Genomic DNA, 26217 nt, shown 5'->3' on the forward strand with positions numbered 1-26217 from the left:
GAAAGCAGGCACAGGGAGACGGAGAGCAGCACCCTTCCCTCTGCTTGAAGGGAAAAGCCTGGCTGCTCCGGGCTCCTTTTGTTTCCCATTCGCGGGGCCTTGGCGCTCCCTTCCCGCAGCCCAGCTCCCCTCTATCTGCACCACTTGAGCTTCTCCTCTTTTTTTCTTTCTTTCTTTTTTTTTTTCTTTTTTTCTATTTCTTTCCTTCTTTCTTTCTTTCTTTTTAATCCCTCCGCATCTCGCCGCTCCGTTGGGCTTTAAGCGAAAGTTTGGCTCCAAGCGGTGTCCCGCAGAGGGCGGAGGGGAGGAAGTGGCGGCACTCCGCTGCGGGGCAGCCCCGCCGCTCCTCCCCCTCCTCCCGGGCTGCGGTATTTATCCCCGCACACCGCCCCGCACGCCGTCCTGCTGCGCGTCGCAGCGCGCCGAGGGCGCAGCACGGCGGTTCGGTTCTGCCCCGGTGCTGGCACAGCCTCCCCACCCCGTTCTGTTCTACTCTTCTTCTCCTCCTCGCCCCCCCCACTTCATTTTTCTCCTCTATGCGGGAAAGCCTTGCCAGCTGGGGAAGGCTGGGAGGGCAGAGAGCCTCCGCAGGCTGCAGATAAAGAAAGTGGAGGAGGAGAGAAAGGAATTCGGGGCGGCTGCGGACGCGTGGAGTAGCACTCACTTGCTGGGACCCCACGTGAGGTAAGGCTGGCAGCTGGGGTGGGATGTGGGACTCCAGAGGGGGCTTGCTGATGGGGTTTGTGTGGGGGTTGGAACCCTGAAATGGCCCACTGGCCCTTGGAGGGTGGGGGCTTGGAGAGTTTGGTGGCATCCCATGGGTAAAGCCATGTGGGACTCCCTCCCAAGGGATGCTGTGGCTATGGAAAGACTTGGGGGACCTCTGCTTTTCCTTCAGAGCCCCTGGTCTCTCCTTGTGCTGTGCTGGGCTGTTGGAGGGCTGCTGTCTGTCCCCAGTGATCCACCACTGTGGACCAGCTGTCACAGGCAGGGGCTGCAAGCAGAGCTGGGTGCAGAGGATGCCAGCTGTAGGGTCTGACTGCCCCATCCAGGAACCATGGAGAGCCTGGTGCAGAGCATTGCAGGGAGCAGGAGGGGCTTCCTGCTGACCTCCATGCAACTCCAGGATGGGTTTGCAGGAGGTTGGCACAGGGATGCAGGTCCTTGCTGTGTGCAGCGATGCTCAGCTTCACCCTGGTGCTTGCACCAAGCAGAGCAGCAATAATGCATCCAAACACAGCTGGGGCCACCCCTCTCCAGTCCTTGCTCTTAGTGGCTTTCCTGTCCCTTGTGGGCCAGGCCAGCATGCAGGGAACATCTGCAAGACCCACTCAGTGCCTGCACCCATTCAGGGTGGGCCTCTCCAAGGGGCACAGGTGTGGATAATCGCTCAGCTGTCCCTGGGGTTTCCAAGCCCATCAGGTGGTGGCAGGTCCAAAGCAAAGCCTGGGGACAGGAGTCTGCATATCCTGCAGTGCTGTGACAGTTGCACCAGGACTTTTGGGGACGCTGTGGGAATGGGGCATCCTGCTCCTGTGCTCATCGGCCAGCAGGGACTGGAGCTGCGGGTGCAAGGGGATGCTGTGCTGCTCCATCCCTGCCCTAGAGCTCTTGGGGCTTCTGCTAAAGTAGCCGGCAAAGAGCTGAAAGCAGAGGGTTTGGCACTAAGGGCTGTAGCTGGGAGGAGGCTACCGAATGTCCTGGCTGCTTCCAGTGGTGTCCTGCAAGTCTCAGTCCTCCCCAGGAGGACTGCCTCCCCCAGCACATGGGGAGAGGGGAGGTTGCATCCTCAGGGAGGAGTAGGCTGGGAGCAGCAGCCCACCGTATTTCAGGAGGAACTATTAAATGTGTGTACATGATCTTTGGAGAGAAGAGCCCAGGCAGTTCATGCTGTGGGAAAGGATCTGCAGGCTATGCTGGACGCAAACCAGATTGCAGCGCGGCACGGGGAAACCAGCAGTGCTTCCTGTGGGACTGAAAGGAGCAGGGCTGGGGGCAGAGCCAGCGCAGAGCAGTGCTGAGGGATGGACACGGGGCAAGGCTTGGGGAAAGCACAGAGGGGGCTCAGAGCATGCAGGAAAGGCTGCAGAGGGCTGATAGAGGGGGCTGATAGGTAAGGTTGGGTGCTCACTGGATGCTGGGGTTGTAGCATGAAGCATCCATGCATGGGAAGTGCAAAGGAAAAGGTCAGTGTGTAGTGGGGTGGAAGACTAACTTTGGGTGGGCAGGGTGCCTTTGGCACTATGTGTTTTGGGGGATGTGGGCAGTGCAGCAGGGCAATGAATTCTTGATCTCCTTCAGACTCCAGTTTGGTGGGTTCCCAAGGTATGCAAAACAACAGTGTTACGGAGAGAACAGCATCCCTGGGACTAGGGCAAGAAGTGTCAGTGAGCACCAGAGCTTAGGAGATGCTCTCCAGCAGCAGATGCCAAATTGAAACAGGGCGGGTGCTGGATGGCCAAGCATCTCTCTGGATGCAGCAGCAAAGGGCAGGGAGCAGAGGTGTGGTGGTGGCTGAGCACTGCTGACCCATAGCCACCAGTGGTGGCATTGGTGCTGCCTTTAGCCCAGAACTGGGGACTCATTGGGGACCGGTGGGCTGGATGCATCCCATCACTGCTGGGGCACTTGGTGCAGTCTGTTTGTTTGTGCTTGAACTGAGGGGAAGAAATCCCCTGGAGAGGAGGGTATAGGTCAGGATTGTTCCCTGGGTGCTGGATTAGCTCCAGAAGTCTCCTTTGCTCTGCCAGGCAGATTGGACATAACGAGGCTTGTTTTAGGGGTTGCTTAATTAGGCTTCCCTGTCCCGCTCCGCTCTGCAAGGACGGCCCTTCCTGGAAGTGCAGCACTTTCCTGGAGCGGAGCCGGCTGGGACAGGGATGGGGACACGTGCCAGGGATGAACAGAGGGGCACTGGGACAGGTCAGGGGGGTCCCATGGGTCTGTCCCTTTCCTGGCCTTGTAGCAGGGGATGCTGGCTGTGATGTCCTGGCCCTTACACCCTGCTTTCCCCTCATCCCTGGGACACGGCTGTGGAACAACCTTGCCGATGTTTCAGCATTCCTCATGAGATCTCCCACAGAAATGATGCTGCTAAGCAAGCAGGAGGCATGTGGTGCTGCTGCAAAGCAGGGTTACGTGGGCAGGAGGTGCCTTCCCTGCTAAGGAAGGGGGCTTCTCCATGTGTCCCATGCAGGGTACAGCAAGGAGCAGGGCCCCATCCTGCTCTCCCTCTGCCTTCCCCCTCCTGGCCCGTCTGCCATGCAAAGGAGGTTGTGACTGAAATCTTAATGCTACCGAGACACAGTAATTGGCACCAATTAAATTGCTACATTCATGTTTGAATTGCTTTAACTGGCGAGACACACTGTCTTATTTATACAAAAAAATATGTTTGCTTGTGGGTTTGTCTGAATCGGGGCCAGCAGAAAATAAACCATTTCAAGCTCTGCTCTCTGAAAGCGCATTCTCCACTTGCAAACTGAAAATCACCTCCGTTTCAGGGTTTGCTGAGCAAATGGCTGCAGAACAGAACCCCACTCTGCTCAGGGTGCTCCTCGAGAGGGTCCTGTCCTCTCCTGCCAAGTTTCTCTCTCCAGTGTGGGAGTGGATGGGCAGAATATGGTCTGATTCAGGAAGGCAAACTCTGGCAGGCGTAGGACTCGGTGATTTTAAAGCTGGGTTTGGGGAGAGCAGGTGGTGGGTCTGTGGGGTTTTGGAGGTGTTTGTAGAGCACCAGTGCGGAGAGAAGCTGGGGTTTTCTCTGTTGTTCTGTTAAGGTGGGGCCTGGCCCCAGCTTGCAGCACAGGGAGCTGGCAGCTTGTCCCTGCTTTGCAGCAAAGAGAGGGATGTGGTGTTGGGCATGAGATGGAGGTGTGCGTTCAGCCCCAGCAGCAGGGCTCTGCATCAAGCCCCATCCCTCATGTGTGCTGTTGCCTTTGGCACACCAGGTCCTGCTCCTCATCCCCAACCATAGAGCTGTCGTGTGGCTAATCCCAGCCACGAGAGCCTAAAACCCCAGAACAAAATGATTAAACTCGGGTCCCTCGCAGGCAGCTGAGAAGAGAAGGGCCGATGCAGCCATGGGAATTATTTCCTTCTCCCTGGCAGCACCCGCATCTCACGGACATTTTCAGGCGAGGATCAGGTTGCTCTCCATTCACAGGGACGTGGGGCTGGGGATGCAGAACACAAGGGGATGTCTCTGTCTCCATTGCTCTCCCCTTGATTAGCAGGTAATTAGAGCCATCCAGGACCTTTGGCCCCAGCTAAGTGGGGGACTCAGACGTGCAGGGGACGCATACCTTAGCAAAGCTCTTAGCTGAAGAAAGAGAGGGAGGAAAGCCCTGGGGTGCCCTCATCCCTGCATCCTTCCCTGATCCTCTCCACCCTTACACAGCTGGAAAAGCATCAGGCAAGCGGATGGGGACACCCTGAGGTGTCCCAAATGTTACAGCCTCAGGATGAAGGGAACAGATCGCTCTCGGAGCTGCCACTACCCGGCAGCCCCCATGTTTTGCTGCATGGTTGGAGCCATCTTTTCCTGGGGACGGCAATGAAGCGATGCTAGGAGCTGTGTGGGTGCTGCCCTGTGGGCTGGAGGCACTGCACCCACACTTATTACTCACGTTGTTCATGTGCTCATGGTGTTTGCTCCCTTAGAGGTCTTTACTGTCTGAGATGATGGAAGAGTTGGAGGATGACCATGGGCAGATTGGTGGAGAGGGGCACCGGGGAAGTGTGAAATGCTCCCGAGAGGCACATTTGTCCCCCTGGGGGGGGTCACTGCCTGCAGGGAGTGAGCTCTGGGGCTCAGCAGATCCTACTGCCCACACGAGCATCTCGTGTTGTGTGCGGTGCCACAGCTTGGTCCAGGTGACCAAGGGGCAAAGAGCAAGGCACCCCATCCCTCCTTCCTGCATGTAGGAGAGCCCCCTGTCCCCCTCCCAGGGTTTTCCCACAGCCTGCGCCAGGTTTGTTGGCCCCAGGGAGCAGCCCTGTGCCCGGCCTGCTTTCCACGAGCGGAAGCGGGGGAGCATGCGCAACCCAAAGGGCCACAAATACCAACACTCAAGGCTGGGGGATTATTTATAATGCTGGCCCCGCTCCAAACAGATGTTTCGTTTTATTTTGAACTTGTGCTGGATGGGTCACTCATTTCCTCTGTCTCCCATGGGCTTAAACCAAAGGGGGGATTAGGGCTGAGCATCCCTCGGTGTCACCAGCACAGGGGTAAAGCATCAGGATTGTGTTTGCGTCTGCATGCTGATGTGCAAAAGGAGGTTTGTGCTCCAGGGTTGGCCTGTGGGACCCCCAAGGACTTCCCAGTGCCTCCAGTTTCAGATTTCCAACCTCTGTGTTTTATCATTGGCTGTTTACAGGCTGGGGACGATGGGCTCCCCGTGTGTGCACTGCCTAATTCTAGCCATGTGCTGGGAAAAAAGAAAAAGGGCTCTGTGATGATAATCTGGCCTGTGAGTAAATGTGGTGTCATGGGAGCCGAGGGACCCCAGAGGAGAGATGTTGCAACTCCAGCCAGTTCCAGCCAAGGGAAAAAAAAAAAAAAAGCTCAGTTTTATTTAGATTAAAGGGTGGGAAAGAAGCAGTCGCAGAGGCAGGGGGGAGGGTGGCAGAGGGAAATGGGGCAGGCCAAGGAGTTTCACTGGCAGACAAGCAAGGCTGGGGTCTCAGCAGCCTTTGCTTGGGGAGCAGTTCCCCTTGTAAATGGGGTGGGACATCTCCCCCCAGGCCAGGAGGAGCCCCCGCACCACGGCTGTGCCAGGCATCAATCCTGGGATCCGTGCAGGGCTTTCTCATTGCGCGCGGGCACTCATGATCTCACTTAATGACTCAGATGAGTTTAGACAAAGAAAAAATAAAGTGTATTTTACTTCCCACTAATTCACACCAGATGTCCTTCGCTTGCTTGGCGGGACCGCGGGGCCAGCAAGTACAGCGGGAGCGCCGGGAATCGCAGCCTGGCTGGAAATGGAAAGGCAGAGGAAAAGTGAGGGCAGCTGGCTGTGCTGAGAGGGGTTTTGCACCCCGATTTCCAGCAAACAGCACGTCTTGCTGGAGGGCTGTGGGTTACAAGGAGTGGGGCTCTGTTCGAGGAGTGGTGGGGCTGCAGGGTGTGCAGATCCTATCCCTCCCTGTGTGCAGCTTGGTAGGCTGCTTCTCAGCTCCCACAGCGCTGGGGATGCTTGTAGGATGCTTGGAGGACCTCTCTGCTTGGTTGTGGGTGAGAGGCAAGAAATGTGGTCAAGGTGTGCTTAGGCAGTGGGCAGCAAATGGCAAGGGTGTTGCTTGGTGCTGATGCCCATTTCTGTTGATGTCCCGTGGTTTAAGTCTGTTGAAGGTCTGTTGAAATGGACACAGCACAGAAACAAAGGGGCTCGGGATGTGCTGAGCACTGTCAGACCATGTTTCTGCCTTCATCATAGAATCGTTTGTGTTGGAAGGGACTCTTAATGGTCATCTGGTCTGATTCCTCCACAGTGGACAGGGACACCAACATCAGTGGCTCAGAGCCTGCTGCTTGAGCGTCTCCAGGGTCAGGGAATCCACCACCTCTCTGGGTAACCTGTGCCAGTGCCTCTCCGTTCTTATTGTGAAAAACTTCCATATGTCCAGTCTAAATCCCCCCTCTTTTAGTTTGAAACCATTCCCTTTTGTCCTATCAAATACCAAGAAGGTTTCAAGACTGAGCCCACATAGTTGTGCTTTGGGCATTCTCATTTCAAACAAGACACAGGACTGGGATGGAGCAACAGTGAAAGATGAATGAGGTTTGGTGGCGTTTGAGGTCCTCAGTAAGGCACTGCAATGAGGAGGAGATGGAGAAGGAATAGCCCTCCTTATGTAGGGAAGGCACCATCCCTGGAAGAGGTTGGATGTGGCCCTTCTCCGCATCCAGCATCATTGAGGCTGCCATGAGGAGCTGCGGGCCACAATAAGGCCTCCCCACAGCCTCCTCTGCTCTGCGCCGAACAAGCTGAGGGCTCTCAGCTGCCCCTCGCACCTCTTGGTCTATAAATGCAGCCTGCTGGCCGCCCTCTCCTCTCCCGGCCAAATTCCTCTCTTAGAATAATAAACAACGCAGCTCAAGAGAAAACGGCTGGCTTGCCCTCGTGTCACAGCACCAGAGAGGGAGGTTCTGTGCCGGCACTCTAGGACCATAGTGGGGAGGGGGGCTGTGGAGGGTCTCAGCACAGCGATGGGAGCTGGGATGTCACCTCAGTGCCTGCCGGGGCTGTGCTGAGGAGGTGGCATTGCTGCAGGGCAGGGACCTTGCCCATGGAACGTCCCATAGTTAAGGTTGCTCAGCTTCTGGTCCGTGGGAAGGGTGTAAGAATGTGAGAGGTCTGTGACCCTGTTTTCACCCATGTGGCTGGAAGGAGACAATCCGTGGCATTTGAGAACTGTGCAGATGACAAAGGTGGGGTCCAAGGATGGGATTGCATCTGTGTGCTGGATTCTGGACTGCTGGGTAGGGTCACCCTCAGGTCATTGTCTGGCACTCAGAGGGTGCATCTTGGTGCTCTTGCTGAGAACAAAATCGGAGACTGAGGATTGAAACAGGTGTCCTCAAGGCTCAAAGTGTCCTCAGAGCAGAGATCTGGGTGCGTTTACATCCCTTGTGAAATGCCTCTTTGTGCACGTGTGCAAGCACACATTGCTGTGACAAGGAGAGGAAGGTCTGTCTGTCTGCTGGGCAGGCTCTGCAGAACAAGCAAAGCTTGGCATTTCCAACCATGCCTCTCTCTCCAGCCAGAGCAGACAAACAAGGGAGAGGTCACAGCTATTCGCGAGATGTTGCTACCCTCCCACTCTGCTCAGGAAGCATCTCCAAGAGAAAAGGCTTTCTGCAAAACCAGCGTTTTTATTAAAACCAGCCTTGAATGCTGGGGAGGCAGCCAGAGGCAGCAGGCGGAGGCTGCAGGGTTCTTGGTTCTCACTGCAGCCTGAATCCAGCAGAGCACTGGTTTGCTTGGCAGGGATCCTGGAAAGACCAGGGTGCTGCTGGTGGCACCAGACCTCTCTGACAGGCAGCTTGTGTCCATTTACAGCCTGAATTTCCCCTCCATCCTTTCATTCCCTCCTCCCTCGGGTCTTCCCTTTAAGTGCTCTCTTCCTCTCCAGCAAATGCAGAAGAGCAGAGTCACCCAGGGGCTTTATGGAGGAGGAGAGGCAAGCTGCTGAGTAAGCTGGAGGCCTGGAGAGTTTTGCTGGTAGATCAGACTTTTTTTTCTTTTATTTTTTTTTATTTTTTATTTTCGGAGCGAATAATAAAAATAATATTTTCGGAGAGAATAATAAAAACATCTGACAAGTGCACGTCATTTAAAAACCATTTCCTCCCAACATCAAGCAAAGACAGACAGTGCTTCAGAGCCAAGAGGCAGCAGACCCACTCGGTAAGAGGCAGTGCCAGCAAGCTCAGATTGCCACCAGCCTCAGGTGGTGGTGGAACCCTTGGGAGGCTCCTGGGGGCTTCACCTCGAGGTCTGCCTTGGGAGCAGCTTCAAGGTGGAGGTGTGAGAGCTCTGAACCTCAGCTTTGGCTCTGGGGTTCCCGAATCTCAGCCCTTTCTGTGCCTGTCACCATGTTGTGCAGGGGATGGCTCCAGTGCTGTTAGGGAGCTCTGGCCCCGTCTCTTTTGGGCCATCAGTTTGCTTTGGGGAGGGCTGGGCATGCTCTGTTAAAAGGACTTCATGAGAAATGTTGATAAAAGGGATCTTAAAACAAAATTATTCCCTGAAGATGCATATTTTTGAAAGTGAAATACAAGAAATTCTCTGTTTTTTGGAGGGAGTGTTTTTGGGCATGTTTTCTTTTGTTGAAAGAAGCAGAAAATGTGGGAGGACTGTGGAGGGGGGGGGGTGGGTATCTGTTTTTTAGCAGGTTTTATCTCATTGGGACTGAGGGAAGTGAAAACTAATAGGGGAAAAAAAGGCAGGGGGAGGGAGAAAGGCAGTGCTCTGCTGCTGGGGAGAGGCATTTTGAGCTGGGATGAGCAAGAGCTGACACAGCTCCTGGAGCTTCCAGCCCAGTCCCCGTTTCCCAGCTGGAGATGCCTTAGATCTGCTCCTTCAGCAGATCCAGCACGAGGGAGAACCAGGTCAGCAGCAGAAGGGAAAGGCTGAAAACTGAAGAGAGGGGAGGTGGAGAGGGGACCCTCAGCCCAGCAGTGCTGTATTAATCCTGCTTTGTTCCTAACAGGATTGGGCCACTGGGTCGTGGAGCCCACCATGCTCTGTCCCTCTCTGAAGGCATCACTGCAGCTCCTCATCCTCACTGGTGAGTGGTGGCCCAGGGAGATGGGAGCAGGACTGGGCTCCTCATGAAGAAGCTGTCTGGGGATGCTCCCATCACTGGGGTGATGAGGAGATGGGTAATGGGATGGGAAGGCACAGGGCTGCACTGCTTGCATCCATCTTTCCTGGATCTACTGGCTCTGCTGACCCAGTCCTAACTCTAGCCCTTACTCTAACCCTAACCCCACCCACAGGGACACCATGGGGGAACACGTGTACTTCCCAGCCCTCCTGGGACATCTGGATAAAACATAGAGGCCAGGAGACATGGAAGCTGTTCAGGAAGACCTTGCTTGCTTTATTGCTTCCATAGGATTTCCTGCAAGGCTTTGCTTTCATTCCTTTTTTACCTTCTTTTAAACTGACATTGTTTCAGCCCAGCCTGTGTCATGTTAGCACTGTCTCTGCGAAGAGGCAGCCAGCAGAGCAGGCAATTAATTCCTTCATTTCCTCCTCTCCCCCTGCCCACCAAGGCATGGCCTTTCTGAGCTTTTGATGGTGCAGCTGAGACCTACCTCTGCTTTATGAGACCAGCTCATTTTTAGGTCAGCAGTCCTATATGCTGTCAGCTCCTCAGGCCCAGTGCATGGGATGCATACAAGCAAACATCTGGGAGATGTCTAGGTCACTCCTGCTTCCAGCCCTGTCCTCACCAAGGATGGTGTAGCAGCATCACAGCAGCCCTGTTTGCACCCTCTGTTTCAGCGGGTGCCTGAATCCCTCCCAAACCAGCCTCCTACTCCTCATCCCCTGCGGACACTGGACATTACTGGCCCTTGGATTTCAGAGATGTACAGTGTGTCTCACCTCTCCCCTGTCCCAGGTCTGCTGGAGGTAACGTCTGGGGGCAGCGGGCTGCACATCGAACCTGAAGATGCTGAGCTCGTCCTTAGGCTCCACAGCACCTTCTCCCTCCTGTGCTATGGGGACAGCGCGCTAGTCTGGGAGCGGGATGGTCAGCCTCTCGCTGCCTCGCTGGAGCACAGGGATGGGGTCTTTGTCAGCAACCTCACCCTCAAGAACGTGACAGGCCGTCACACAGGGGAGTATGCATGCTTCTACAGCCCCGACCAGGCTTCAGAGCGAGCAGAGAGGAAAGCCCTTTATATCTATGTTCCAGGTAAGGGGCAGCGCATCCTTACCTCTGCGTGGGAACTCCCACGTGTGGCATGCTGGAGCAAGCAGCGGGGGAGGTCGTGGTGTCACCAATGTGCCTCTCTCTCCTGTAGATCCCTCCTTAGTTTTTCTCCCCGCAATCACTTCTGAAGAGTTCTTCATCTTCATCACGGGCTACACAGAGGCCATCATCCCATGCCGTGTGACCAACCCAGAGCTGCAGGTGACCCTTTATGAAAAGAAAGTGGAGAATCCCATTCCAGCTGCTTATGACCCACAGCAGGGCTTCAAAGGTTTCTTTGAGGACAAGACCTACTACTGCCAGGCAATCGTGGATGACCAAGAGGTGGATTCAGACACCTTCTATGTCTACAGGATCCAGGGTGAGCTGCCCTCATCTTGGCATATCTCTGTAGCTGTTGTAGCCGTTCCTTCAAAACAACAGGAGTGGGACCAGAAAGATTTCCCCCCCTCCTTAGTGATATCCCTGATCAATTTAGGGGCTGGATTTAGCCCTGTCTCCATTAAGTAATAGGTTCTGCCAAAGTGTCAGATGTATACCTCATAGAAGAGATTTCAAGTGAATAAATCCACCTAAGATAAATGGACTGGGTGTGCACTCATCTCTTCCTTTATTGATCATCCCTTGCTTTGGCACTTCCCACAGTCTCATCTGTGAACGTCTCCATCAGCGCGGTGCAGACCGTGGTGCGTCAGGGAGAAAATGTTACCCTGATGTGCACTGTCAGCGGCAATGAGCTGGTCAACTTCAACTGGGATTATCCACGCAAGCAGGTGAGGGCACCGACCCCAGCGTTTGCCCACGTGTCCCGTGGCAATCACTCATCAGTATCATAGAAAAGGTCAGGAAGCTTCATGCCATGGCAGGAGTAAGATGCTGCTGCCATTCCAGGAGGCTCGATGGGGAGCTCCTTGGATGAAGGCTGTCTATCTCAGGGGCTTTTGATGGTGCTTGTTCCCTGTCTCCATTGTAGACTCACTAAGGTCTTCTGCCCATTTCTCCTCCCTCCCTGTGAGCCTGGCTCTGTAGCTCCATTGGCATGAAATGTTTTTCACGTGCAGTATCTTGTCCTCATTGTGCAGGCTGGGAAAGCTGTGGAGCCAGTGACCGACTTCCTGCCTGGATCCACCCATGACATCCGTTCCATCCTCATCATCCAGAATGCAGAGCTAGAGGACAGTGGGACCTATGTCTGCAATGTCTCTGAGGGCTACCATGAGAAAACAGACCGCAAAGACATCACGGTCCAAGTGATTGGTGCGTCACTGACTGTGCTCTGAGGCAGCAACCCACATGGGTGTTGCTCCAGAATGGCAAACTCCTCACTCTGCACAGCCTCCAGCTCCCTTCCCTTCTCACCCCTGCCCTCATTAACCATGGCAAAAAGTCAGCCCTCACCCCATGGCATCCCTGCCCACTTCTTGGCTTCAACACATCCAAACTCCCCCATCATCGCTTTTGGGAGTCTTTAATGTATTTGAGGGTTTGTGTGACAGCTCTTTTTGCACTGTGCAGTGCCAATGTGTTCTTAAGTCAATCTCCCACCGACACCTGTGCTCCTTTCATGTCATTTGAGGGAGGCTGCCCATCTCTGAAAGGCAACAGCCCTTTCCTTGCATGTTGCCTGTCCTGTGAGCTCACACCCATGCTCTCATTGGGCACAGACCTGAGACCTTGAGGGACGAACCTGGAGCTGCTCCATCACTTCAGTGTTTTATCCCAGATAGCCCATAGGGATGTGGAGGTGACTGTCTCTCCCTGAAGCATGTATCCTTGTCTTTCCTCAGAGCGTGGCTTTGTGCGCTTCCACACCCACCTGGCCAGCACAGTGTATGCTGAGGTCCACAAGAGCCACATCATCCAGGTGGATGTGGAAGCCTACCCACAGCCAAACATTGTGTGGCTGAAGAACAACAAGACGTTGACCATGGAGAGCAGCAGTGAGTTCACCATCACCAACAGGAACCTGTCAGAAACCAGGTGAGGGCACATCACCCCTCACCAGGGGACAGGGAGGGGATAATTCACAACACAGACTGGTAGTGTGTGGTACGGTGGTTGGGCACGGGATGGTGGCTGAATGCTGACCTTTCTGTGAGTGAATTTTGTGCATTCCCCAGTTGGGTGGGAGCCGATCCCTCCCAAGCAGTGTCAGTCACCAGGCACCTTCCTGCATGCACTCCATGGCTGTGTCTTCTCCAGGTACCAGACGTCTCTGGTCCTGGTGCGGGTGAAGCAGGAGGAAGGAGGATATTACACCATCCGAGCTTCCAATGAGGACGATGCACAAGAGCTGTCCTTCCATCTGCAAATAAATGGTGAGGATGTGCAAGCAGACGTGGGGCCAAGGAGCGTAGGGGCAGTCCCAGGGGATGGTTCCATCCTTTGCTCCAGGATTCTCAGCCTGAAGCCTTTACAGCTATGACTGCAGATCCATGTCAAAAGAAGAGCAATAAAATGAAGAAAAAATCACCTGAAATATCTCACACTTGGTCTTATAGCAAGAGGGACAAGGAGGCAGTGCAGACACCAGCAGCATGGCCTTCAATGTTGTCCCAAGGGTGCAGATGCAGGTGCATCTACAGATGCAGAGGTGTCCTTCTGTAGTTCCTCTGCTATACAAGCAGAATGGATAGGGGCAGGTTTCTTCCATGACCACCTCAAACCTTTCTAGTTTTGCTTTTAGTTTCAAAAATAAGGCACAATTGCTGTAAGTCTTACCTGACTGCCACATCAGCCCTGTGCCACGAAGGGGATCCATTATTTCCCTTCCTCATCTGCATTCACAGCCGAGGATTAATTCCCACCAGTGTCTCTTGGTTTCAGTGCCAGCCAAAGTGGTGGATCTCAAGGAAAACAGCAGTGCCAGCAGCGGGGAGCAGACTGTAACATGCTCTGCTGAAGGGATGCCCCAGCCAGAGATCAGTTGGTCCACTTGCAGCAACATCAAGCGGTAAGCAGCGAGATGAAGCCCATGGGAATGACAGGGCTCATGCATTTTTAGAAATAATAGACTCTTTATTTTACTGCGTTCTGCTGACCCACGCAGCTGGACATCCCATGGTGTTGCATGGGTTTGGCTGCCTCTTAGGTGCCTTTATCCTCCTCCGGTCCAGGTGTGGCAACCAGGGGCAGCCCACCCAGCTGCTGGGGAACAACTCTGCAGAGATTGGCCTGCACACCAACGCCACGTACCATGCAGAGCTGCAGGTGTACCGCGTGAACAGCACCCTGCAGCTGCACAGGGTGGATGAACCCCTGCTCCTGAGATGCACTGTGCAAAACTTCCTGGGCTCCAACTCCCAAGACATCACTCTGGTCCCAAATGGTGAGTGCTGTGCGAGGTGTTCACGTTGGAGGTGGGGAGATGGGCTTTCCTCTCTGTGCCTCCAGTCTGGAAGTGCTGGGAGCCAGCAGCAACCTCTGATAGCTGCAGTTCTCAGGTGGAAAGCCTGGATATTTCTGCCCAAAATGAAGCCTGCAGGAAAATGAAGTTGAGCAGGAAAGGCTGCTCTGAGGGCAATCTGTAGCCCTCCCGCCCCTGAGCAGGGTTATCCCTCCAGGGGCAAGAACTGATCAGGTCCCTGGTGTCTTGTTATTAGCCCAAGGGTCACTAGATGGTGCCACAGGCCCAAACAACCACATGCTCCCCAAATAGCAGAAAGGACAGTCTCAGCTGGGAAGGTCTAACCAGGAGGAGAGAACAAGGCTGTCCCCAGTCAAACTCTAGCCCACAGGACAGCCTGGGATGGATGTGTGGATCTGATTTAAGGTCCACGATGGATCGTCAGTTCATCTTCAGCCCCGGGGCTGATGTCTGATGGGGAGGCATGTAGCAGGGAGGGGACAGTAACTAGAGGAGGAGGGAGCCCCCTGTGCTAATAACCCCTTTCCCTGGGTCGCCCTGACTTTGCAGGGGTGGGAGTCTGACTGCTGACCCTGTACTTATCGTTGTAGCCTTGCCGTTCAAAGTGGTCATCATCTCTGTCATCCTGGCTCTGCTGGTCCTCACTGTCATCTCCCTGATCATCCTGATCGTCCTGTGGCAGAAGGTAAAAAAGGACTGCATTTGCAGGCTGCTGCACGTGTCAGGGTGGATGGGAGAGCAAAGCTGCAGGCTTCTGCATGATGATGTTCTATCCATGTCAGAGATCATTGGCCTCTGTTGGCCTCCTGCCATCTGTAAGACATGGAAGGTGGCAATGACTGCAGAGGCCAAAGACTCCCTAACAAAACCCATTCACGGTCCCCATGCCCTGCCTGACCCTCAGCTTCTCAGATCTCCCTTGTCTCTTTGCTCCCCTCTCCAGAAACCTCGCTATGAAATCCGCTGGAAGGTGATCGAGTCAGTGAGCTCTGATGGGCACGAGTACATCTATGTGGATCCCATGCAGCTCCCTTATGACTCCAGCTGGGAGGTGCCCAGGGACAAGCTGGTGTTAGGTAAAGGCTCTGCAGGTCCCTCTGATGAACCCTGTCTGTCTGGGGGAGAGGGTTTTTGATTTGGGATCTCAAAAAGAGAGCAACCCAGGCAGAGCACAGAGATCCCTGGGATATGATGTGATCCTGCAGCAGAGGGATCATCTGGGGCCACTGTGGGAAGCTATCTGCTCCCTGTGGCATGAGGCACATGGTTATTTCTGATTCTCCTTCTCTGTGCCTGGCAGCTCTTTCCCTTCTCAACTTGCCATAAACTACTTTCAATACCAAACACATTCACTCTCCACTACTGCCATTCCCATCAGGATGGCCGGTGCCATTTCAGACAAGAGACATGCCTTTTCCAAGGTCCTCTCCTGTTCTTGCCTATCCTCAGTGATCATAGCAACCTCACCTTTCTCTGCAGGACGCACTCTTGGCTCCGGTGCCTTTGGACGTGTGGTGGAGGCGACGGCGCATGGCCTGAGCCATTCACAGTCCACCATGAAAGTTGCAGTCAAGATGCTCAAGTGTAAGTTCCTCGCACTGTCCCTTTCTCTCACCCCAACACCACAAGGCTGGATGATGCCCAGGTTCTTGCTCCTCACTTTGCCACTCATATCAACTGTCCCCAACAGCCACTGCCCGGAGCAGTGAGAAGCAAGCCCTCATGTCTGAGCTGAAGATCATGAGCCACCTGGGACCTCACCTCAACATTGTCAACTTGCTGGGGGCCTGCACCAAAGGAGGTAACTGAATGCCAGGTGCCCTGTCTTCTCCCTGCTACCTTGCATTGTGCTGCAGAGTGAGAATTGTCCTCAGAGAGAATAATTGCTGTTCTCTAGTTCAGAATGACTCACCCTTCCCCTGGGAAAGCCCCAGGGGGGCTCTGAAAGCCTCTCTTTCCAACCCACTTGAAACTGAGAAGGCATGTTTCTGTTAAGCCCCACCTGCCTTCCCAACATAAATTTCAAATTCCAAAAATGCTCAGTCCCTGAAAGACAGCTTTCCCCATGGTCTTGCAATCTGGTAATGTCCCCAAAGGACAAAAATCTCTGCCCTGGGGAGCAGACAGGGCCAAGTAAAGATGACACAAGTGCTCTTTTCCCCCAGGGCCCATCTATATCATCACCGAGTACTGCCGTTACGGCGACCTGGTGGACTACCTGCACCGCAACAAGCACACCTTCCTGCAGTCCTATGGCGAGAAGGCCCGCCGGGAGGCAGAGCTGTATGGGAACACCATCAAGGAGGACCATGTGCAGAGGTGCCTGGAAAGCAGCCTTCTCCTCCTCCCTGCTGCCTGCACCATCTTAGCCCACACCACTGAGGGAAGCTGGTAGTGTCAGGAAGGATACTCTCATGTCCTCTAGGCCAGTAAAATAAATGCTGGCCTAGCAAGGGAGCATGGCTGCCCAGTGTTACCTTTAGCTCCTGGCAGGCAGGGATTTAGCAGAGGCAATTTGTGTCCTGGAGGCTGATGCTAACACATACCCTGGCTGCTCTGTGCCAACTGGGAATATTCCCTGGCAGCATTAACTTGGCTAGCATAACAGTAGCCCTTCACTGAGTATAGAGAGGAGTTTCTTAGCCTTCGGGGACCTCAGCTGTGCATTTTCAGTGCAGTTTGTGTTGCTACTGTGCCTAAGGGAGAAGTGCTAGAAGGAGTGCAATTGCACAAGAGGTGCTAAGAGGAAAGGGAAACAATCCTTCATCCAGCTGCCAGCTGTAAGAGGTGCAGACACATCAGTGCAGAGAAACACTCCCATGGGAAACTAGAAAGCAGCACTTACTTCCAGCACACAAAAGCAACAGTAAAATAGAGCAGCATTAGGACATTATCACAGCTGCCCCCTGTTCTTGAAGGCAGCTGAGATCCTCCTGAGCACAAAGCACAGCCTCACAAGCCCCAGAGTCTTCTTTCTGGAAGGAGATCCCCAGTGCCACTTGTGTGCCACAGAGCTTCTTTCCCTGCTACGAGGCATTTCAGTGCTGGGGCTGAGGGTTCAGGAGCTGCAGTTCTTCAGATAATTTCCCCTGTACCCTGCATCTCACTGTCCTCCACTCTGAATACTCTCTTTTTCCTCCTCCAGTCACCTTTCCTTGTCTGTTGAGAGCGATGGGGGCTACATGGACATGAGCAAGGATGAGTCTCTGGATTATGTGCCCATGTCTGACATGAAGGGTGAAATCAAGTACGCTGACATCGAGTCCTCTAACTACGGCACCCCATACGAGCTGGACAGCTATTCCCCATCAGGTAACAGCTCAGCTGTAGTGGAAGGGAAAGAACTTGCATTTGGGTTGCAGGATGCTTTTGCTTGCAGAACTGGATGGGTCATATTGCAAAGGTCACCTTTGAGACTAATACAGCTTCATGCTGGGAGCCCCATACTCTGTCCTGGTGTTGATGGGGGCAGAGCCATCCCCACTGAGCTGGTTCCTTCTGCCAGCTGCAGTCTGTGAGTGTGCCAGTCACACCAACCTCTGTGTCTTGCAGCTCCTGAAAGAACAGACCGGGTGACACTGATAAATGAATCTCCACTTCTCAGCTACATGGACTTGGTGGGCTTCAGCTTCCAAGTGGCCAATGGGATGGAGTTCCTGGCTTCCAAAAATGTATGTATGCAGGCTGGCCTGTGGAGACAAAGAATGCTGTGCTGTGCCTGTGGTCACCTTCATCTCGCTGTCCCTTTGTCCATGCTGACCTCCTGGAGAGACAAGTGGCCATGCAATGGAAGGGCTGCCAACCACTTTCCTTTGGAAATATATCCCCGAAGATCTGTGTTTGCACGCCAACTACCCCTGATGCAGACCAAGTTTCACACCTCAAATTCCATGGCTCTGAGCCCTGTGCAGCACAGCTGTGATGTTACATAATCCTCCTTTACTGGGGTGACCAGCTGCAAACAGATAGCCTTGCTGTGTTAAACACAGGGCGTTCCAAAGCGAAGTTGCAACTCTCCATGGATATGCACACTGCCCCACATGCTATAAGCTTCCCAAGCCTCTTAAGAAATAAGAGGCAACAGAGTGGATCAGATTATGGGGGCTTCCTAAGATCTGGCTTTGGCCTAGGACAGGCAGTAACATACTCTCTGTTGAACATCATGCAGGGCAAGGGTAAGAGACAGGGTGGGGTGGTATGAATGACATGCAGAAAGAAATTTGTCTCTGCCTCCAGCTAGACAGTGTGATCTCCACAAGCGTATAGTCCGTGCTATCCTATGAAGCATAGAAGAGGAGCTCTAAATTCCCACAGTCTTACTTTGCAGTGATGTAACATCACTGTTCTAACTGGTAGTGTCTGGCAAACATAGGGCCCTTGTCAGTGTGTCTGTTCCAGTAAGCAGCAAAAATAAGGTAGCCCTGCAGTGGCTTTGAGCTACGTAGGTCCATAAAGGTGAAGGAGATGACTCCTGTCCCTGCAGCAAAAGAAATGGACTAGTGCTGGAGCTGGGCTTCTTCTCTGTGCCATTTGAGGTTGCTCCCAGTGACAGTGCCCTGCCTCCCTGCAGTGTGTGCATCGTGACCTGGCTGCCAGGAATGTCCTCATCTGCGAGGGAAAGCTGGTGAAGATCTGTGACTTTGGTCTGGCAAGAGACATCATGAGGGATTCCAACTACATCTCCAAAGGAAGTGTGAGTACCAGGAGCCATGCCATCCCCTTCTTTGTAGGGCTCTGGGCCTGGCACCAGAATACCCCTTGTCTGTTGCTGTGCCCAGGGGTGGTGACATGGCAGCCGTCCCAGCTGATGGTGTCAACCATCACCAGCCAACCGTCGTGCACCTGATGTGCTCTGCACACTGTGGAGTAGCAGAATTGTATGGCTGTATCTCCAAGCTCTTGCAAAAGAACCCGGGCTGCAACAGCAAAACTGTTGGACTGTGCCCTGCACAGCACAGCTCTTCAGTGGCAGCAGTGCTGTGTCCCCTCTCTGTGTGGTGCTGAGCCTGGTTCTCAGCTGCAGGCAGGAGCAAAGTTAGGCAGCTTGACAGTGGTGCAGTGAGTCACTGGCCACTCTGGGAAGAGGTCCGCAGTCTTCTGCTCTAACCACCAGACCACAGGGTAAGAGGAAGTGCTTTCCTGCAAGCAGCTACTTTCCAGAAAGACATCTCCAGTCTTTCGAGGCAAGAGAGGATGGGGCTGTTATTGAGATTCTCTGAAACCTTCCCTGTGCTTTCAACAATAGTGTGTCTGCTCCAGCACTGAGCATCTGGGAATGTGCAACCCTAAGCAAAGCAGGACACGTAACTGGCTCTGTTTGGCACACAGGGAAACTGAGTCTGAGGGAGCTGAGAGCAGTGCCAGGCCCCTCAGACCCCAATTGTTATCTACTCCATGAACTACTCAGCTTCCCTCCTGCTTTGTCCCATTTGCATGGCACGGCAGCCAGGTGTTGAGCATATTGGCCAGGGGATCCCTCTGCAGAGAGACTGTGATTTTCCTGTCCAGCCTTGATATAGCTGCTTTTCCTTATGAAACAAGAAATGAAACTGGGCCTCTTTGCAGTTCTTCCTGGAGATTATTTTGGTATTTGTTGTGCAAGCGAATCTCCAGAACAGCTCAGCCAGTGCTGCACACACTGATTGAGTGAGGCTGCTTTTATTGTATCACCATGTGTGTAGGAACAGGAAAAGCAGGAGCTTCAGCTCTTTCCTGTCATCCTGTAGCCCTCTCCAGCTTAGCCTTAAGATTCCAAAGCACAAATAGTTCTGGGCTCCCTCTGGGAGTTCTGTGATCACGCTGTGCAATCAGTGAACTCGTCCCAAGGCGCAGGGAACAGAGATGCACACTGCGACAGCTCATTATGACAGACAGGCTGTTGTCCATGATGGAAGTGGATGTAGCACACCTGTTCTTCCCTCCTACTTGCTGGGTTCATCCTGCACTACAAAAGACAAAACTGATCCCTCCAAGAAATGCTGATCACCAGATATGTGGGGCTGTCAGGCAGCTCCAAGGGGTTCTATCTGCTTGTAAACTGTGTCAGACTCTTTCCTGTTGAAACAAATGCTGTAGATGCAGCTGACTATCTTCTTATTCTAATTTTTCCTCATAGACCTTCTTGCCCCTTAAGTGGATGGCTCCTGAGAGCATCTTCAACAACCTCTACACCACCCTAAGTGATGTGTGGTCCTTTGGGATTCTTCTCTGGGAGATATTCACTCTGGGTAAGTGTCCCTGAGATTATGGTTGTGTCCACAGAAATGGTAGCACTTTAGCAAGATCCCATCCCAATTCCAGAAGGTAGAAATCCATCCTAATCCCCAAGTCCCAGCTCTACCAGCATCAGAGTAGCACTTCACTCAGTGTCTCCTTCTTTTCCATGCTGACGTGGGCATTTGGAAGCAAAATGAAACAAAAAAGGTAAATTAAAAAACGAAAAGCAAACAGGAAACCTTGGTGTGAAAAGCATGATGGCACGGGGATGGCAGGCTCTGCACCAACCTGATCCCCTGCTCTCCCTTTACACCAGGAGGGACTCCCTACCCTGAACTGCCTATGAATGAACAGTTCTACAATGCCATCAAACGTGGCTATCGGATGTCCAAGCCCACCCATGCTTCTGATGAAATGTAAGTGCTGCCTGCACACGTTACCCTGGGCATCCATGTGTTGTCATAACCCTGCACATGTTAACTCCTGCAGAACTGACAGGAGCAGTTCTTCCTCTGTTTTCCTGCTAAGTCACCAACATGCCCTTTCTTCCATTTTGTTAGCTACGATATTATGCAGAAGTGCTGGGAGGAGAAGTTTGAGATCAGACCGTCCTTCTCACAGCTGGTGGTGCTTATGGGAAACCTCTTGGTGGATTGCTACAGAAAGGTATGTGCAAAGGAACGTGTGGTGAGGGCCAGAGAGATGTCAGTGTTCTTTGAAGGGATGCCACCTTGGTTTCACAGCATTTGATGAAGGTTTGGAGACCCTAATTAATAATTATTAGCTGCTGTGCTGGAGGATTTTGCTGTGATTTGGGCTACATTAATTTGAACAGCCAGAGGAGGTGATTTGGGAATCCTGGGGACGTTGTGAGACAGCTGTCATCACCAGGCAGCTGGTTTCTCAGCAGTGGCAGCAATCAGAACTGGCTGAAGATCAGAAGCCTGCTGCTGACTGGTATTTTGGAACTGTGGAATTGTGCTGCTGATCTCTCACATAGAAAACATTCATGATGTGTCTGTGGTGGAGTCAGGGTAGCTGAATGCAGCTAGATGTCAGCCCTGGGCAAAGAAGCCTGGCAGTCAGGGAAAGCAAATACATCTGTGTGTTTTCTCTGCTCACAAGACCTTCCTGTTTCTCTGGTAACCTGTGAGAGCAGAGGTACCAGCAGGTGGATGAAGAGTTCATGAAGAGCGACCACCCCGCTGTTGTTCGCACAAGACCCACCATCCCTGGGCTGAACAACGCCAGGCTCCCTCCCAGCTCCCCAACTCTCTACACGGCTGTGCACCAGAACGGGGGAGAGAACGACTACATCATCCCTCTTCCTGACCCCAAGCCTGAGGCAATCTGTGACCTCCCTCAGGAGGCCTCCATCAGCCGGGCCAGGTAGAAAAGTCATTTCTAAATGCTGTCTCTTCCCAGGATTGCCCAAAACTGAAGAAGGGGGCTTCAACTGCAAATAGGGATGCTCTGCTCAGGGATGGGTTTACTAGGTGAGAAGGAGGGTAGTGTCACCTCCATGAGCACCCAGGGATGGAAGTGAACCGAAGGGCTGTGAGCTAAATGGTGTCTTGTCTCATCCCCATGTGTCAACCAGCACAGCTGGGGACAAGAGAGGGCACAACCTGGGGTACAGAGCTCCTGAAAGCTGCTAAGATTGACAAGGAGCTCAACATGCTTCTCATTCATTGGGAATCCTATCTCATCAGGAAACTCAGGTTAGGCACTCATATCTTTTCCCTTTGTCTCCCTTCAGCTCTATTCTGAATGAAGCCAACACATCATCTACAATATCCTGTGACAGCCCCCTGGGCCCCCAGCAGGACGAGCAGCCGGAATGTGACCTGCAGCTGGGCTGCCAGGAGCTGGCCCCGGGGCACCAGGAGGTGGAGGAGAGCTTCCTGTAGGCAGAGCTGGGCTGATGGCATCTCCCCACGGCGAGGCCAGGTGTGGGGCTGAGCCGGGCATGGCAGAGAACCATGCCTTGTGCTTGTTCATTGGGACATCCATGCTTGTCCCGGTACTCTTCCCTCCCTCCTATCTGTCAGGTGGGGAATCAGAGACATTTCCCCCATTGCCATCCCCTTCCCTCCTCACAAAGAGGTGGCTCAGTGCCCAGCATCTACCAGATCACTGCCACATCCTCTTCAGCGATCAAACCGCTGTGGGAAGGAGACATCTCACAGACCAACATCTTCTTCTGAAGTGGAAGGTGTGGGTTAAATCTCTACAAGAGGCACCACTTTTCATGTGCTAAGATGCTCCAGCCTCTTCCCCTTCCAGACTCTTTAGATGGCAAAGAGTTCCAGCTCCTCCGCACCAGCACTTCCCTGATGGTCTCAGCACCAACCACACTGTGGTTCTGCGAAATGCCACCAGGACAGACAGTTTCCTTGGAATCCATTGCTGGGGGGTAGAGAAGCTGCGATACCCAACTCCAGCTGTTGGGTGGATTCTCCTCCAAGCACAGCCAAGGCCTGGAAAGTCCAGCCAGTGTCTCACAGATACTGAATCACCGTTTTCCTATCCTGACTCTCCAGAGGACAGAGCATCACAAGCTCTACAGGTACCCGTGGCTCTGGGGCACAGCTCTGCCCTCCCACCCAGAGCCATCCTGTGCCCAGCCAGGAGTCCCAAGGGCCAGGAACACAAAATGCTCTCACAGTGACTCTGCTGTAGTAGCAAAGAGGGGGGCAGTTCAGTGTTGTTGTTGTCTGTGTGGGCACTAAGCTAATTATTCTCCAGTGATGATTTAAAGGGAACAAATATATTAATCCACTAGCCAGGGCCAGTATAAGGAAGCAATATAGCTACTCATTAATCTTCTACTGCCACTAAGCCCAGATCATTTGCTGGGGAATCATATAACCCCTATGGCTGCAAAACTTTTATGTCTTATATTTGGGAAATAAGGGCTCCCTTGTGAAAGACTGTTCACCCAAACACCCTCTTTCTCAGGATGGTGGGTCCTTCCTGAGTCATACAAGACTATGGGGAGCAGTAAGGATGCCAGAACACCAGCCCAAGGACAACTCAAAAGACAGAAAGGGAGAGAAAGGGAAGCTGTTTGCCATGACACCTCGCAACCTTCTGGGGACTGGGCACAGCCACGCAGCCTCGCAGGGCTAGAGAAGCTAGACCCCAAAGCTCCAGCTCAGACACCACAGAAATTGGCAGGATTTTTTTCCACAAGGAGAAGCTTCACCTTGCAGAGCTCTGCAGCACATCCCTCACTCCCATTAACCCTTGTGCTGCCCTACTCATGCACATTTCTCTGCGCATCCCACAAATTCTGCACAGGCAGGTTTGAAAATTCAATCCGCATCTTTTGGGTTTCAGCCAACCTCAAAGCCACTGAATTTTTTCATTTAATCTGATATTTCTGCTCCAAAAAAAAAACCCTAAAAACCAGCACACGCTCACACTGTCTTATGTCATCTTATCCTTGAAACGCTGCCATTTGTGCAATTAAAAGAGGAGTAGATATTTTGTAGGTTGATGCACTTGGTTAAAATGTGAACCTAAGGAAAAGCATTTTTATTGGTAGCCGGTGGGGTATTTCAGTCCTTGTGGTCAGATTCCCCATCATCTGTGGGAAACACTGTGACTGACAACTGTTATTCCATACCAGATTCTCCTGATTGTAATGAAGGAGCCATCTTTGGTGGTTCCAGAAATGATCCTAGCTGCGGAGAAGTGATGATTTCCGAGGTCCTTGGGGTCAGACCACTGTATTTTTCTAACATGCAAGGTGCTGGTAGGATGCGTGTCGCTGCAACTTGAGCCCATAGGACGGCACATCTGATCACCTCTGTCCACACCGCCTCCCTTTTTAGTTTGTCTTTCTCTGCCAAGTGTGACCACAAGTATCCAGTACTCCAGGTTGGGTCAAGTCTAGACCTCACACAGGGCATTAATACCTTCTGGTCTGTCCTGGATTTGTCTTGCCTGGCGTAGCTTTGGATAATGCTGCCCCTTTCCAAGCCACAACATAGCAGTAGTTTGGAGTCATTCCCTAACCAACCTTAACACCTACATCTTTCTACTCTTCCAGCATTTCTAACCAAAATACTCCCTGCTGTTCCAGACGTTGGGTCATCAGCACGTTTCATTAACAAACTGTTGTTTTTGGGCTGGATCAACTAATAAAAATATTAAATACTTCAGGCATTGAGAGCAACCCTAGAGAGCTGCTTTTACTACCTCCATCCAGCCCAAAGATTTTCCTGTCAATAAAACCCTTCTCACCTTTGGCCATTTGCTTTATTTCACAAAACCTGTGCTAAGCTCCATCTTGTACAGATGAATTACTAATTTCCCACTGTGAAATGCTATTCCACAGTCCTGAAGGAGAACATCTGACTCTTGTCCCTGATGGGGAATCTCAGGCATCCTGTCCTATTAGCTGGGCATTAGCTACACTTGGATGCCTATTGCATTTTATCCCATGCACATTCATTTTAAGTATCCTTAACATCAAAACCTGCTCTGGCTGTTTAAGGAATCAGATCTGTCAGCAAAACCCACCTCCCTCTTCTTTCTTAAATCAGGTACGCCACAATGGTACCATTCCCCTCTCTAGAGAGGTATGACCAAATAGTTGCCATTGGCCCTGTGATGCCGAGGGCCAGCTCTTGCACTTTGTGGTACTTTCCCATCCTTACTCCACTATTCCCACCACCCTACCCATGCAGTTTGCAAAGCAAGCCTGAGCTGGGAAATCTCTCCTCAAAGATGGCTTAGGAAGGGTGAGCTCACCCCAAGTGGGGACCTGCCTCCAGCCCCCATTCCCTCTCTACTGCCAACACTCCAGTCCTGGCATGACCCAGGGGATCACGGCCAGCAGAAATGTTGGCCATTCTGAGCCCAGCCGTTTTGCAGCCATGATTTCTCCGGTGAGATTCTGAAGGGATCCGGTCCCTCTGGGTTTTTCTTTTGACCATCGTTAATTTTGTTTGGATGTGTTTTCGTGTTTAGAGATGGACCCAAATTTGGTTGCCCTCCCAAAGGGAGACATGCCACAGCTTGGGCCCATCTCTAGTGCAATACCTTTTATTTGTAGATTATATTTTACTCTGCAGCTGTCAATTGTTATCAGCACCAGTATATGCATAATCCTACTGCCAGTCACTATTTCATACATACCTAAGTGTATCCCAGAAACTAATGCAACACTCCGGAGTCTCTTTTTGTGTTTAAGATGCTTCTCAGACTGACATGTGCACAGGTTTTAAGTCTTTTGTCCTTCTCGGTTTGAGCGTGTTACTATTTTTTTTTAAGTGAGAGTGTCACGTTTAGTGTTTGTTTGTGTTGTGTTAAGAATCCTAGAGCACAGCGGACTTTAATGGAACTCGGTTGTCTCTGTTCACCTGTCAGTGGGACTGTGGTGGAGCCCCACAGCGTGGGAGGCAGAAGTGCAGTGCAGACGTGCAGCCAGGGGAAGTGGGCCAGAAGGGAGAAATGGCTCTTCCCCTTCTTCCCAGCCAGGGCTTGGGGCTGGGGTGGGCAGCACCACAGCGTGGGGCTCTGGGTTTGGGCTGCAGGAAAGCTTGAGATCTGTCTGTGTAAAGCTGGGCAGATCTGAAGAAGGGGATTCACGCCGTCGCTCCGCAGCATCTCTGAACTGCACAGCACCTGCCTCCACGCTTCTGCCAGAAACCAACCTGAGGGCGAGGGAAAAAAAACAGAGTTCAGACTAAGGTACCAAAGAGTTAACATTTTCCTAGGTTTACAGATGTATTTGTAGGACTTGTACTATGTCACATCTATAGCCATGAGATATTATTTTTATGCTGTAAACTTTTACAAATCATTTTTAAAGAAAGAGTTTAAAAATAAAGGTGTTTTTCTTTTTGCAGAGTGCCATCTTTTTTTTTTTTTTTTCTCCCCCAGTTTTGGTCTCTGCCCCTTGTTCCCGCTAAGGTAGGGTTGGGAATACAGCTTAAGCATGTTGTGGGTGAAGGCTAAGCACGTTAATACGTTGTGCATGACCCTAGTGCTTAGCAAAAGCCAAGCTGGAAGCCAGGCAGAGAGAAGCAAGGCGACAGCCGAGCCCAAAGACGTGGTAAGGAAAAGGGGCTGCAAACAGGGCAGGATCTACCAGTGTTCCAGCCAGTGGGTCGTGTTGTAATGGTGGGAGGCAAGCAGAGGGAAGACCACCAGGAGCAGCTCCCACA

At 52.5% G+C, this 26217-nt stretch overlaps 1 protein-coding gene across 2 annotated transcripts; it reads left to right on the forward strand.

Moving 5' to 3' along the window:
• On the forward strand, positions 1 to 25900 carry PDGFRB (platelet derived growth factor receptor beta). Of its 2 annotated transcripts, none has more exons than XM_048960114.1 (23): positions 1 to 684; positions 9223 to 9300; positions 10141 to 10437; positions 10547 to 10816; positions 11101 to 11228; positions 11538 to 11712; positions 12243 to 12435; positions 12658 to 12773; positions 13282 to 13408; positions 13572 to 13783; positions 14413 to 14507; positions 14766 to 14898; positions 15302 to 15406; positions 15513 to 15623; positions 15988 to 16141; positions 16968 to 17134; positions 17375 to 17493; positions 18393 to 18515; positions 19938 to 20049; positions 20355 to 20454; positions 20599 to 20704; positions 21198 to 21427; positions 21798 to 25900. In XM_048960114.1, the coding sequence occupies exons 2-23, from the start codon at positions 9252 to 9254 to the stop codon at positions 21946 to 21948; spliced, it is 3273 nt and encodes a 1090-aa protein (XP_048816071.1). In that variant the 5' UTR covers positions 1 to 684; positions 9223 to 9251; the 3' UTR covers positions 21949 to 25900. The 2 variants fall into 2 exon arrangements, with proteins under 2 accessions (XP_048816071.1, XP_048816072.1); XM_048960115.1 differs by lacking the exon at positions 1 to 684 and adding an exon at positions 8998 to 9121.
• Positions 25901 to 26217: the final 317 nt, after the last annotated feature.

The sequence above is a fragment of the Lagopus muta genome, chromosome 14 (genome assembly GCF_023343835.1).
Source record: "Lagopus muta isolate bLagMut1 chromosome 14, bLagMut1 primary, whole genome shotgun sequence".
Taxonomy (NCBI): Eukaryota; Metazoa; Chordata; class Aves; order Galliformes; family Phasianidae; genus Lagopus; species Lagopus muta.